At 42.4% G+C, this 14,622-nt stretch overlaps 2 protein-coding genes across 3 annotated transcripts in view; one reads left to right on the top strand and one right to left on the bottom strand.

The window, feature by feature from the left end:
• The window catches only part of maml2 (mastermind like transcriptional coactivator 2), a 58,137-nt gene extending 52,710 nt beyond the window's left edge, over positions 1–5,427 (top strand). The window contains exons 3-5 of the mRNA XM_011482303.3: positions 3,733–3,900; positions 3,969–4,077; positions 4,152–5,427. Coding sequence (XP_011480605.1) covers positions 3,733–3,900; positions 3,969–4,077; positions 4,152–4,942 — 1,068 coding nt within the window. The 3' untranslated portion in view covers positions 4,943–5,427. The remainder of the gene's footprint in view (positions 1–3,732; positions 3,901–3,968; positions 4,078–4,151) is intronic.
• A 1,936-nt stretch (positions 5,428–7,363) lies between these two features.
• The window catches only part of yap1 (Yes associated protein 1), a 30,704-nt gene continuing 23,445 nt past the window's right edge, over positions 7,364–14,622 (bottom strand). For both annotated transcript variants that reach the window (XM_023961380.1, XM_023961381.1), the window contains 3 exons: positions 12,472–12,599; positions 11,701–11,813; positions 7,364–9,800 (listed from right to left, as the gene is read on the bottom strand). In XM_023961380.1, the coding sequence (XP_023817148.1) occupies positions 9,565–9,800; positions 11,701–11,813; positions 12,472–12,599 (477 nt within the window). In that variant the 3' untranslated portion in view covers positions 7,364–9,564. The remainder of the gene's footprint in view (positions 9,801–11,700; positions 11,814–12,471; positions 12,600–14,622) is intronic.

Here is a 14,622-nt window from a genome sequence, read left to right as displayed (position 1 = left end):
ACGACGCTCCATTTTCCTGATGTCCCTTGAGGTGGCCGTACGAGTCTCAAAAGAACTGCAAGACACACCTGTGCTCTCTTTAAGATGCCGCCCCTCTTCCCCATTGACCCTGCTGGGGCAAAACCAACAATGCAAAAACCCCACAGCACCCGTAGGGGTCAACCTCCGTACTGACCCTGATAAAGGCTTAAACAGTGACTGGTCCTAATCAGTCCAATTCAACGTTTCTATGGCAACCACTCCCAAGAGGAACTGGTTCCGTGTGTTGACTTGGATTAGGTGGACATGGACCTTCCTAAATGACGAATTCTCGCCCATGGGCGCCTTGACATCATTAGCTGGAACCGAAATTCCGGAACCAGACCCCATTTCAGTCAGAAAAATTGTTTTTTGGGGGGACATAAACACTTATATAACTGACGTCTAACTAAGCTTTAGGCATTAATACTTTAACACCAGAGATGTCTCTGCCCAAGCCTGTTTTGCTCTGACCAAAACTCCTCAAGCGATCAACGTAAATCATCTGATCGGCAAAGAAAAGCAGCTTTGCACCGGTAAGGAACACTTTAAAGCAGCTTTTCACTGATATGCGCACAAAGTGTACATACCAGCGCAAAACCGCTTTTTTCCACGACACAATACGCTGATTCCCGGTAAGGGTCGAAACGGTTAATAGGGTGGGTTTGCTGAAGGAATGTAAACGCTGGAGCTAAGGCTCCGTAGTAACAGTTTTATAGATCGGAACATTTGGTTACAGCCTCTTTTAAAGGAATAAAACGATTATAGTTTTAAGCTCATGTTGCACACTGAACCGTTTATTCACATGAATAATTTTTAATAGAAGAAATAGAATTTCTGTTTCTGGCTAATGATGTCTGGGCGCCATCTTGTCTGCAACCACTCTTGCCAATCAGCACTGAGCTTGTTGGAAGTCCACACCCCCTACCTCTTGGAAACAGGCTACACGAACTCTGTCAAACGTAGAATGTGTGGGCCGGCAGGCTCCACCTACTTCTATTGAAGCATCTGATTGGCCAAAGACTTGAGTAACTTGCTCTACAGAAAAATGACAAAATTTGAATTAGCAAGAACGTGTTAAAAAAAAGGTCAGAGAAAGCATTGTTATTCTGACAAATACAATGACGGAGGAACAGCTGTTTACTTCTCAGTGAAAGTCTATGTGGGTACTTCCTGTTTGGAACGGAAGGGGGCGGAGTCCCTCAGGCCAGTTCTCACATACAGTCAGTGGTCCGTCCACACAAAAGACGTGGAGGTTTGAGAAAGACGTGGTGCAGGTAGGACCGTCTCAAGAATCGGTTGAGACTCGACATAACCTAAAAAATGTGGACGTCTCCATTAAATTCCGGGGCTCCTGATTAAATTAGCTTTAGCAGCCAAATGGGTCGTGGGGGATGGAATCCCTGCTTTGCCAAAAAAGCCACTTGGTAATCAGCAAAGAGGAGCTAACGAAAAGGATGTAATCATGTTGCTGGAGCTTAACTTCCCATCGCCACACATTTCCTGCTGTCTCAGGGATTCTTTCCACTCTCTTTAGACACAATTATCAAGGGAGACCCCCCCCCCCCTCCTTCAAAAAAAGACCCTTTTTTCATCTGCAGAGGGAGTAACCTTGACCACATTCTGGAGGCTGAACAGTGTTAGAGATGATGTTTTGTAGACTAGTGCCCTCTAGTGGCTAAAATAGTGATGCACTGATTTGTGTTTGCCGGCTTTTTCATGAGAATCAATTTGAAGTAAAGAAAAAAAAACAGATTGTACATTTAGAAAAAAAAAGAAAACATTTGATAACAGTTTTAAATTCAAAATTAAACAAACTTGAAAGAAATAAACTTGAAACAAAAGAAACAACCTAAAACTGTTTCCAAATAGGAAAAAAATTACTTATGTGTAAGAGGTTCTTTTTTGTATTTTCAATTGTTTTCATTTCTCTCCTTCTTTCCATTCAGTCTCAATGTTATAATTTCCATTCAGACTTTTCGTTTGTGAAGTTGTTCCTAATTTGTCATGGGGGTGGGGATCCAACGTCATGCTTTTTCTTCTTAACCCTTGTGCTATCCTAGGCACTTTAACATTGGGAGTTGGGTCATCTAGACCCACTAGACAGTGCTCTGAACCTTTTTCTTCAATGATTTATGATCTTCACTGGTGACCATTACATGAAATCTTTCCACCTTTATCCACCTTTGTCGTGGTAGGGAGAACACGTCAATGTAAGGGTGGGGTCATCTAAGATAGCACAAGGGTTAAAGACCCGCTCCAATCATCGTTTGATTGATTTTAAAAGCGTAATGTTTATGCCGTTTTTAGCCAAAAGAAAAGAAATCTATCATTTTTTAGGACGTAGTTTCTGCAGAGCAGCAGTCGTTCATTTGGTCCAGAGCAACCCCACCCTCCTTCCCCTCTACTTTTAGACAGTCTCCCTCTAGCTTACAGCCCATCACACACCCCAAACTAATACTGTTGATACCAGTAAAATGTTGAGTATTTGGAGCTGTCCAGCCATACTTTGTTGATCCAGATGTCAGCTCAGACGAGGAAAATGAAGACCTTCCTCAGTATAGAGCGCACAGAACTATAACAAACATGGAGACTCGAGTCGCTCGCCGTGTTAGCGTGTGTGAGGAAACTGGTTATTCTAAATAGGACTGTAAATAGGAAAATTAGGTTCATACCCACAGCTTCCTGCACACAGAAACGAATTAAATAATGACTCAGAGACAATACTTATCTTTTTGAGGAAGTTTTACTTCGTACAAACAGCACAGACATTTTGTACGAAGGGGACAGACAGATGAACATGATGCATTCAAAGTCTGAACTCCGAGGCTCAGGAAGATGGGCTTGGTATAAAAACCCTGAATTTGCATATTCAGAAGATCATACTCTGGACAATGATGTGAAATCACGCCCACAGGTTGTTGCAGGCGAGGTGCTCCAAGGCCAAGAGCACACACAGAAAGAAAAAGGGAGTGTGGGAAGAAACTTGTGCTGTCTTCAAATGTAATATAATTTTGAGATGATCATACGTGCTTAATGAATTAAGTTTGAACCATTATTGTAATAAAAAGTTAAAAGGGAGTTTCTAACTATTCTTAACAGCGTGGTAGCGATAGCTGTAACTCCCAAACTTGTTAGCAACAGGTAAAGACGAAAAAACAAGAAGACACAGCTAGCTGTGTTAGCGTATTTAAAAAAAAAAACAAGCAAAAAAAACCAACGTAGTTTGCCATTTGTAAAAAAAAAAAACAGACTGACATTTTGACCGAGAGCCGTTTATCTTTCAAAAACGGTTTCGACATCAGTAAACACAACCAAGGCACTAAATATTACAAGACGCTCTGTTGTTTTTGTTTGAATAAAAAATTCAAGCTTTTGAACGTCCCTTATAGTGCAGTAAAATACCGTTGATCTTCCAATAGCAGCCTTATTCCATCACGTGGTGACGGCTAACGGCATTTATTTTAGGGAAAAATTCTGTCACCAAGTGCAGACAACGCCAGATGAACATTTCAGGGTTTGTTAAAATGATGAGAACATATTATTTTCTGATTAGTGAACGAAAGAAATACTCAGAAATGCAACTTTGAGTGTAATTTTCTCAATTTATGTGCTTCGTGATCAGAAGAATGCTACAAAAACAACATTTGAATCACAGTGGGTCTTTAAGAAAACAATCATAAAATATTTTTTGTGACTCTTATTCCTCCATAGGGAGTTCCTACTGGTCCTAACGGAAACTTGGGAGTCTTGACAGCCCAATCCCAGTTGCGACACGCGGCGCCCAACAACCAGCAGAAGGGTCCGGCCGAAAACCAGACAGTTCCCAGACAGCTGAGCCAGCAGCAGCAGCAGCAGCAGCAGCACTCCATCGGCAGTGCAGTAAGCGGCCTTGAAAAAACCCTTTGATTCATGTTTACCTCAGTGATATTAATTGTTTTTTTTTTTAGGATAAAGACAACGCCTGTGATCAGTTCAGCCGCCATCTAACGAGACCCCCACCGGATTACAAGCAGTCCAGAGGCTTGGTGGGAGTTCAGCCAGGAAGCATCTTCACAGGTTGGTGTTCCTGCGCCCAGCTCGGCGTCTGTTTTCCTTCTCTAGAATCCTCCTGACAGTTTTGGTCTCCGCAGGGCAAAGCTCCTCCCAGCCTCCAGGCGAGAACAGCTTACAGTCGCTGTCCTGTCACCTTCGAAACGTCTCCACAGCAAAGATGGGCGGACCGATGGCGGCAGACTGTCCGCCCTCCTCCTGCGTCAACCAGTTCCAGCACAGCATCCACAACCGCGTCGGACTGAACCAAAGCAGGCCCAGGTTCCTGGGTCCCAACCCTCCGGGAAAGTCGTTCAGGATGAACAGCGCGGCGGGTGTTCAGCACCAGAGGGCAACGGCGGACCTGCATTCCTCCGGAGGCGCCGGACAGGGCCTGATGACGAACGCCACCATTGGTTGGGGTTCTGCCAACAAGCAAGTGACCGCTGGACTCGGTCTCAGGTGTCTCCCCACGCCGCAAGGTGTGCAGGACATGCCAAACCACCCGTACGCGCAGAGGCACGTGGGCCCTCCCAACCAGGTGGCGCCAGACCTGGGCATGCTCCCGCTGAACCCCTCAGTGAGGGAGACGGCCCCCAGGTCCCACCCAGCCATAATGAGCTCACCGTCTCCTGTGGGGAACCTGAACCAGGTGTCACCCGAGCAGAGGGTACCGGCAGGTAACTTCCAGGAGTCCAGTCCGAGCTCCAACGGTTACCAAAGCAGCAGACCGAACCGTCTGACGTTTGACTTTCTCCCCGAGGGAGACAACACGGTCCCCGGCATCAACGCCGACTCCGACTTCATCGACGCTCTGCTGAAATCTGGTTCTGGAAACGACGACTGGATGAAAGACATAAACCTGGATGAGATCTTGGGAGGTCACTCCTGAATTTAGGTCTCCCTATGATTTAAAAAAAGAAATTCATGTTAAAGGGATAACATTTGTAAATAATATTCAAATCAAAAGTTTGTTACTTGGAATCCTTTGTCTTGTATTTACTGTGAAAAGCTGTGGGGCGGTCGTCTGTCCGCTCATTCCTTCCCAGCGGTTTCCTTTGCCGTCTCTCGTTTTCACGGATCCCACTGAAGGCTGCAGATCCACAAGAGTTAAAAAAATCAAATCAAATCAAAACGCTCGATTTCCACTGTGAAAACATGTATGAATTACCTGAAGATCACGCCGCTTTACCTTTATGCCTCCGTCAGCATGAAGTGATCTTTACCGATGCTTCCTCCTTGTTCCATCTGTGGTATTTCTAACGCAGTTTCAATTATGTAACCATTATTTTTTTTCCTCAAGTGATATTTAATAATATTTGGAATAGCAATTAGACATTATAATACATGTAATTAATAAAAATGTATTTGAAAAAGCTCTTGTTTCAACATTGAATTCTTATCCATTTCAATATTAAAGCTCCTAAAGAACTTTACATGAAAGGATTTATTTCAGATACAACTGAAGTTTGGAGACTTTACCTCAAATTGTTGCTTGTATTCCTAAATAAAAATTCATAAAAACCTTAGTTAAAAAAACAAGAAACACCAAACGCATTCGGGTTTGGTAACCACTGATGTAATTTCTGCTATTTTTATGCTTTTCCTCAGGTTTTGTAATTAGAATTAACATTTTTGTGGGGTTAATTGAAAAGTCAGTTTTTTGTAGAAGATTAAAAAACTGAACTTACATTGTAAATCTCGTAACCCTTGTGCTATCCTAGGCACTTTAACATTGGGAGTTGGGTCATCTAGACCCACTAGACAGTGCGCTGAACCTTTTTTCTTCAATGATTTGTGATCCTCACTGGTGTCCATGGATTACATGAAATCTTTCCACCTTTGTCATGGTAGGGAGAACACGTCAATGTAAGGGTGGGGTCATCTAAGATAACACAAGGGTTAAAATGATGTGAAATTGCCTTATAACTAATCCTGGAATTGGTATTTCACATTTTTTTGACACTTCTGTTTATATTCACTGCCACCTGGTGGTTAAAGTGGACAAATACAACTAAGTAAGTGATGGCATTTTCTTCACATTGTTTACGTTGATTAAAAAAAAACAACATAAAATTCATTCATCTTCTGCCGTTTTATCCCTTTCAGGATTATGGGGCTGCTGGAGCCTATCCCTGCCACTTGTGGGCGAAGCCAGGGGGCACCCTGGACAGGTTGCCAGTCTGTCCCAGGGCCACAATCACACACCCATTCACTCTCACACTCACACCTATGGACAATATAGATTAACCAATCAACCTATGAAGCATGCTTTTGAACGGTGGGAGGAAGCTGGAGACCCTGGAGATAACCCATATGTCCACGGGGAGAACATACAAACTCCACACAGAAAGGTCCCCCAGCTGGGACTTGAACCAGGGGCCTTCTTGCTGTGAGGCAAGAGCGCTAACCACTGTACCACCTTGCAGCTGCAGCACAAATTTAAATCGTTTTAAACTATTAAATTATTTTTCTTCTTCTTAGGAAAATACCAAAAACTTTTTTTGTCATCATATACCCCTTGTGCTATCTTAGATGACCCCACCCTTACTTTGACGTGTTCTCCCTACCATGACAAAGGTGGATAAAGGTGGAAAGATTTCATGTAATCCATGGACACCAGTGAAGATCACAAATCATTGAAGAAAAAAGGTTCAGAGCACTGTCTAGTGGGTCTAGATGACCCAACTCCTAATGTTAAAGTGCCTAGGATAGCACAAGGGGTTACTAGTTAAACTTCTGCCCACATATCTGCCATCTATAGGCCAAGGCGGGAAATACAGCAAATACAGAGAAAAATTGGTTTGATAAAATTGATAACTTTTTTTTTTACTTTTATATATATATATATATATATATATATATATATATATATATATATATATATATATATATATATATATATATATATACACACCCACACACACACACACCCACACACACACACAATCCCCTGGTGGTCAAAATGGAAAAATACAATACTAAACTTTTTAAAAGTGTTTTAAAAAATAATAGAATTATCTTTTACTCACAAAAATACAAATAATTTCATGACCATCATTAACCAAATTGGTATGTAAATAAACTTTTCTCTATACTATTATACATTTATACCACTGCAATACTTTACATTTATTTTTTTAGTTCTTAACAAAAATGCGCACCTATTTATTTGTTTCCAAAAAACAAGTAAAATTACAGAACACTTTTGTAACTGAAAATATATATATATATATATATATATATATATATATTCATTTTACACAATCAGAAAAAATAGTTCCAATGTGAAAACCATTCACACAAGTAAGGATTACCACAAAGTATATACTTTATTTGAGGCCAATTTCAAAGTATCATATGAAGAAAGGTATATAATGTAACAGGATTTATTGTTCTAAAACACATGCACATATCTATCAAAACAAAATGAACAGTCTTTGTTGAATACAAACTCATTTCATGTGCATTTAGAGAACTCTAAATACAAAATCCTTTAACTTTTTGATTAGTTCTACTGCTACGGTGAGTCAACAGCTAGTAATGCTCTGACAAGTACACACTAAGTTAAGCATTAAAAATCAGCTTTTCAGTGACATCTCTGCATTTGAATGAAAAACCTAAAGCCGCCTCGTGGTGTCCCGCCCCTTTTGCTGCACTGTTATCACCAACACTGTCCATCAATCCATCAATATGTGATTTAGAATCAATTAAAAAGGGTTCTCAGGAAACAATGAAAGACAACAGTCCTTAAAAATAAACAAAAACATATATGTATGTCTATGTACATATACGTAGAGTGTTCCGGCGGCTTAAACCAAAGGACGTGCACGGCAGACTGCTTCTTCTGCAGGGATGCAACGGTGTAAACATCAAAAAACAACTGTGAGAGTGTGTCGTCTCCACTGCTGCTGCAGCAGTTTCCCCAAAAGTATGTAAACATGCGAGTGCTGATGGGAGAAACGCTTTCTCCTCTGTTCTGAGGCCTCATCTTACAAAAAAAAAACGTTTAGGGTTATTAGTCACTCAAAACAACCACCTACAAACAGAAAGAGAGGAAAAACTTCTTTAGACATCTCCAATAACACCTTAAAACACACAAATCATCTGGTTAGCTTATACAGTTTTGTTCGTACAGAAGCCGATTTATGGGAACCAAAACTAAATGTTAGTGTCGTTACGAGAAAACGTCTTTGGAATCTGCTGCGACTGCTCCTGACCGTGCTGTTCGATTGTTCCGGGGTTACAAACTCACGGAAGAAACAAAAAACAAACAAAAATCGAATCAAATCTCGTCTACCACATCTCTACACCGCTCCTGACGTGACTTTCTTTACAACCCGCTTGACCAAACCTCTTCTTTTGAACCCTCAATGCGCAGAGGCCACAGCGCCCTCTAGAGGAAGACAGCTTCAGAACTTGCAATTTAAAAAAAACAAAACATTGCAAGCTGGAAGCAATCGGAGGAAGAGTTTCTGAAATTTAAATTTAACAAAAAAAAAGCCTTTTTGGTTAATGTTTTGCAAAAAAGCCGCTTTGTGATCAACAATAGTACAACACAAATAATACATATATGTATATATGTATATAAAGTAAAACAAAAAAAGAATAAATCTCAACAACAGACTGTGTTAAAAATGGTACAGTTCATCCACGACAGTAAAACTCAAGCAGTTTGAACTAAGCTACACATGTAATAAGCTAAAAAAGTACTAAAAAAAACGACTAAAACTGGGAGTTAGGCCTGAATAAGACCGACATACGAAGGGTTAAAAAGGGATTCCCCAATTCTGTTGAAAACTAGATTGTGATTGCTGAACACTAGAAGGCGGATATATATATATGATAAAAAAGAAAAAGAAAAAAACGCCAGATGCTTTCATATTGCAGAGTAATTCTTCGAGTTGCTCGCATCTTTAAAAAAAGTACAAAGAAAAGAAAAAAAAAATACAACTGAAGGCACTTGATCTATCAAAAAGGTTTAACTTAGACTTGCTGGCACAGCCAAGCAGCAGTGTAGTCGGTCCCTACGTTTGAACGCCCCCCTCCCCCTGCCAAAATGTCCAACCGGGGCCTCTTGTGACCTTTACTCCAAATCAGTATTGTTTCTTGTTCTCCAAATACATCATTTTTGGTTTCTCAGGTTGGTTAGAAAGCAGGCGGCGCTACACTGCGGCAGAGATGGCGCCCGGTCGTCGCCAACGCGAGTTCGTTAAGATGCTGAAGGTAGAAGCGGGCTCCAGATCCACGAGGAGGCCGCTTTGCATAATTGTCTGTTCATAGGCCAGCCTTGAAGACACAGACACAATTAAAAACACCAGAGAGGAGGAATACTGCCTGAAAGGGGAGGGGGGGGGCAGGGGGCGGAGTCTCACACAAGTCCCAAAAAAAGGTTGGCTGAAATGTCTGGTAAAAAGCATCCATGAACCCTTCTAAGGATGAGAGCAGGCAGTTCAGAGCACAGGGAGGAAGAGGAGGAGGAGGAGGAAGAGGAGGTGGAGGATGGCGCCTCCTCTATAACCATGTGAGGAAGCTCTCCTTGTCGATCTTGGTAGCTGCCAGCACGGACTCCATGTCGTTGAGGATGTCGGAGCTCAGGGCCTCCTGCAGGCTGGGCATCAGCTCCTCGCCCTCCACCGCCATGCTCTCCCCCTCCAGGGTGCCCAGGTCCACGTCCGTGCCGGGGATGGTGTCCAGGTAGTCGGGGAAACGGCTGGGCTGCGTCGCCATGGAGGGCGCGAGCGGGTCTCCTGATGATGGACGAGGGGGGAGAGACTGACTGAGAAACTATTGGATCCTTGAAAAGATTTCATTTTCTTTATATTTTGTTTTAAAATGTCTTAGGTGATCTCTCGATCGCTACTTTTATTGATCGATTACCGATTTATTGAGCTCGGATTTTATCAACCCAGCCACATCCTACAATCATGTTTTGTCCCCGAGCTTTAATTCATAATTAAATACAGTGTTTTCCATACTATAATCCATGTACGGATTAACTGATGTTGAAGTGACGCTCTGTCAGAATGTTGGTCTGTTTTCTGAGTTGAACTCAAGGTTGGGTGTTATTGTGAACACGTTAACATGGCTAACGTGTAGCGGTGTCAGACTGTGTTCTTTTTTTACAGTATTACCAGCCAGGTAGGGCCTCAGTGTGGTCACAATAATGCTTGTTTTAGCGTTATTCCTTTGTTTTTCTATGTGAAGCTAAGGAGGTTACATGTGTGGGGAATAAGCTAACGGGGCTAACATGTAGCGTGTCGGCGCGTGTTATTTTTTTTTTGGTTGTGTTCCTTCCCTACTCACTATTTAGCGCGTTCACCATTTTGTAGTGCTGTCCAAATCTACAATTCCAAAATCCAGTGCCATAGAAATTTCCCAGAAGTCTCTGCGAAAAACCAGTGTGCATCGATGCTCACTAGACCGGCGAATATAGACCACAATGCATTGCGTCTGGACCATTTTTGCCCCAAAAGAAATGTATTTCAATGCGTTTTTGAAATAAACCATCAACGTTTCTGTCTTGAGAAGACGTGGATTCATAAATAATCGTCTCAAAACACTCAGTTTAATTAGATTTGAACTTTTTGACATCGATGACGTCATATCTGCCGTTAAAAGGTTACATGTATTATGGATATGCTAACGTGGCTAATGGATTTTTTATATGCGATATTTACAAAGTTGTGAGTTAGCTGTGTGTGTCACATAAAGGTTTGATTTAGTGCTATCAGTTTGTTTTTTTACCAGTTGCAAACAGGATTGGCTGTTTTGCAACGTGGTGAATGTGAAGCGTTTCTCTGAAATCCCCTTTTCCTAGATTTTGATATCTGGTAATAAGACTTTTCCTGTTGCGTAAAACCAACTTGCTGCATGCAGGGTGTCTACACATTTACAAAAGTTCAATTTAAGGCCTTTTTAGGAACGCTTAAAATCTAATTTAAGACTGTATGTCCAAAGAGAATGAAACAAACAGTCGGAGTGTGCAGATTCTTGCTCTACCCGTATGATTCCACCGCTATGATCCCCATTGTGCCGAATTGTAATGTCTTTCAGCAAACCAGCTTCAATAGGATTTCCACAAACCAGTTTTAACCCCCTTTTCTATTCTATTTTAAGGCTTTTCTCCATGAATTTACACTTTCCCCACACCAAGCTAACATGAAGCTAATTAGCTAGCTAAGGTTAAATGATTTACGACCCGTTCAAGACCTTCAGGATCATGAAAATGTTTTTGTTTTTGTTCGACGAGAAAAACTTTTAAGACCCATTCACCAAAATTTTATTTCAACTAAATGTGAGACCTTTTAAGGCTTTTTAAGGATCCAGATCATTTTACTACTTTCTAGCGATTTCCTTCTTAAGGTTTGTGTTCTTTTTCGACGATTAAACTCCCTCTTTCAGCAGGAAAGCGGGAGTTTTTATTTCTTCTTATTTTTACAGCCACTTTATTTTTCTCTTTTTATAGTCACTTTATTTTTTTTCCCATCTTATTGTATTTTATTTTGTAATTTGAAGCTAGATTCCCTGTTTAAACTGGAGCTTCAGAGAAACGGAATTTCAATGTCTATGTATGTGAAAACATAATAGCTATTGACCATACAGTTTAGTTTGACTTTGACAGAAGGAGGCCCCGCCTTCTTCACTCACCTGTGTCCATCTCGTCGACGCTGTTGAGGAAGTCATCTGGAGTGCGGGGGACGCTGTAGCTGCTCATGCTCAGGCCGCTGTCGGTGCTCTCGTCCCTGGAGTGGTAGGTCCCGCTGGAGACGCAGAAAAAAAACAGTGAGAAGTCAGAAAAAATACAAAATACAGAAAAAGATGGAGGCTGCGCTGTTCTGCTCGGATGCAGACTCTCACCCCACAAACGGAGATCCGGGAAAACCAAAACAAAGGAAGAGCCACACCGAACGGGACAGAAAGAAGACATTCGACAAGCCTATACTAATTAGCAGAAAAATATGTAGGCAGAGTATGGCGGAGGCGGGATGAATGAGGTCTTTGTGAGAGCCGGGGGGGGGGGGGGGGGGGGGGGGGGGGATTAGGTCGGCCCGTCTACTGACTGGACCACATGTTCTCATGGCCTCCGCTCGCAGAATCCCATGGAAAGTCCTCCCGCAGCCTTTTCAGAGTGGGTTTCACCAGCTGAAGCTCACACGTGTGCCGCCATTTTGCCCCCCAGCCCAAGACGCCACATTTACGACTGTTCGGGCAGCAGAGGGCGCCGTGAGCACGCCTGCTGCACCTGGCATGAGTCATGACCATGTGAGGAGGGTTAAGCCCAGAGACTGGCCTTCTGTTTTCACGGCTCCTGTAATTCAGGGAGCTCCCTCGCCCGTCCATCTTAGGGTCTGACCCGACCGGCACCGGAACCAGAATCCTGCGTCACAACGGCAGAGCAACGCTCGGCGTCAGACCAACCTGTTGAGGAAAGGGTCGTTGCTGTTTGCGGTCATGGTCCGGGCGTCCTGGGCCATGGGGGAGGAGACGGGGTTTGAGCTGCCGTCCTGATCCATACTGGTGGGCAGCTGGTTCCGTAAAGCGAGCTCCTGCAGATGAAAGGAGGCGCAAAAGGAGATAATTGAGAAACTAATTACAAATTCATCTAAAACCTCAGTTGTGAGTGAAGGAAAAGACTCCGTGCCAGCTTGCTGACTCCATTTTTTCCTTGGACGGAGTGTCATGTTACCCCGAGAGGCCTGCCACAGTTGGAGGCGATTGTTTTCTGCACACGGCATCAGATAAGGCCGAGGATATGAAGTCATGTTGTTCTGTTTCCTACAAATCCTTGAAAGGGTAAAAAAAAAAAAAAGAAAAGAAAAAAGCCTTGCGGGCTGTCAACCTTTTGAGATTTTACCTTTTCCAGACAAGAGGAAGGAAGTCACCCAGGGGGGGGTGTTCTTCCTTGTGACAAATCAGGACCTAAATATTTCTGCGGCTCTAAAGCAGCCGGTCCTGCACAGCCTGTTATCAGAAGGCAAGGCCCTGATTGGGCGGTTCGGTGAAACTCATCCGTCATTCTGCTCTGCCTCCACGGACAAACCAAAAGTTACTCTGTTGTCTTCGTTTACTACCTCCACCTCGCCAAACAATCTGGAAGAACTTTACGGAGAAACCAGAAACAAACAGGGACATTCAGACTCACCAGGTGACTGGATAAAACCACAAACAACAACAACAAACAAGTAATGCAAGCAGAAATGGCCATCCTTTGATCGGATGCTAGAAATCTGCAGCTTTATATGCATCTGAGAAAAACTTCTTTGGCACAAATTTAGGAAATGTAGAAAGAGGTCCAATGCTAGACTCCACATTTAGATTTTCTGCCTTTGTTTAAATTTGAACAAAACATGCAACAAAAACAGTTATGTGCAGTTTTTAAGGTTCTGTTTGGAATCCAAAAAGCCACTAGATCAATCCCATGACAACAAACACATTCTAAAATATCTACGTTGCTGAAAGAAACCAGCAGCAAAACTACAACAGGGTTCTTTGTTAAAAGCAGTAAAGAAAAATCCCAAAAACCTCAAATTTACTCAAACTTACTCCCCAACACTCAAAAATCATTAAAGATTATACAAAAAATGAATCTTGAAATCACAGAAAACAAACAGTAAACTGTTAGTTTGTTCTTTCTACTGCAGCCGTTTTGCTTTCGTGTGTGCACATCACATCACAGTGTTCTGCATCCTGATTGGCTGTAGATGGTTGTAAATCAATCTGCTCCAGGTTGTGTCTCCTGTGTAGAACGCGTTCAGCTTTCCACAAAGCAGATCTTTGCTTTCTTTCTGTAATAGTGGACTCCTTTTTCTTTAAACAAGAGGAAAAGTGAAAATGTTAGGACTTGGTGAAAACTGCCCTTACGGGTAGATGGTTTGCAATAAGAGACCCTGAGCGGGCCGGGCAGGTATTTTCAGATCGTAGACCACCTGGTGAGCCAGTACAGCTTAAAGGGCTAATGCATACTTTTTTCTACGGGCGACAGCTTCTGACCAATAACTATACAACACATAAGGGTAAAGCTGGGGTGAGGTGCAGGCGTGCCGTACACATTTTTCCTGTTTTTCAACGCACTGTGCTTGAATCCCATTAGTGCTGTTCAACTGATGAGTGTGCGCTCTTTGCGACGCGGCCTGACTGTTTAGGAAATGAGACGATCAGTTTGAGTGGACACTTGCCCATCACCTGCATACCCCAACCATAGCGTTTGAGACAACAATCGCACAGGTGCCCGCGATTAAGGGTTTTGCATTATGCAGTGAAACATTTAAATTAATTGTAAATAAAATAAAGCGGACTATTTGGGGGTTTCGTCTATCACGGGTTATTTTTAGAATGAGAGTCCTGCGATAAACACGCAATCTCTGCATCTCAAATAGAAAGTCAAACTCCCTATGCAAGCTTAAAGTTCCACAACCTCTCCCTATGAGGGTCCAAACATAAAAAGCACAGATTTATTAGAATGTATAGATTACCTGATGGAGGAAGTCTTTACTCAAAGACCCTCTTAGATAAAAAAATCGTGGTTTTGGTGTTTGTAACATGTTGGGCCATTTTTCTGAGGATGGAGGA

Source organism: Oryzias latipes, chromosome 13 (assembly GCF_002234675.1).
Source record: "Oryzias latipes chromosome 13, ASM223467v1".
Taxonomy (NCBI): domain Eukaryota; kingdom Metazoa; phylum Chordata; class Actinopteri; order Beloniformes; family Adrianichthyidae; genus Oryzias; species Oryzias latipes.
Note: the sequence above shows the minus strand (reverse complement) of the source record. Positions and strands in the feature narration are given on the sequence as shown.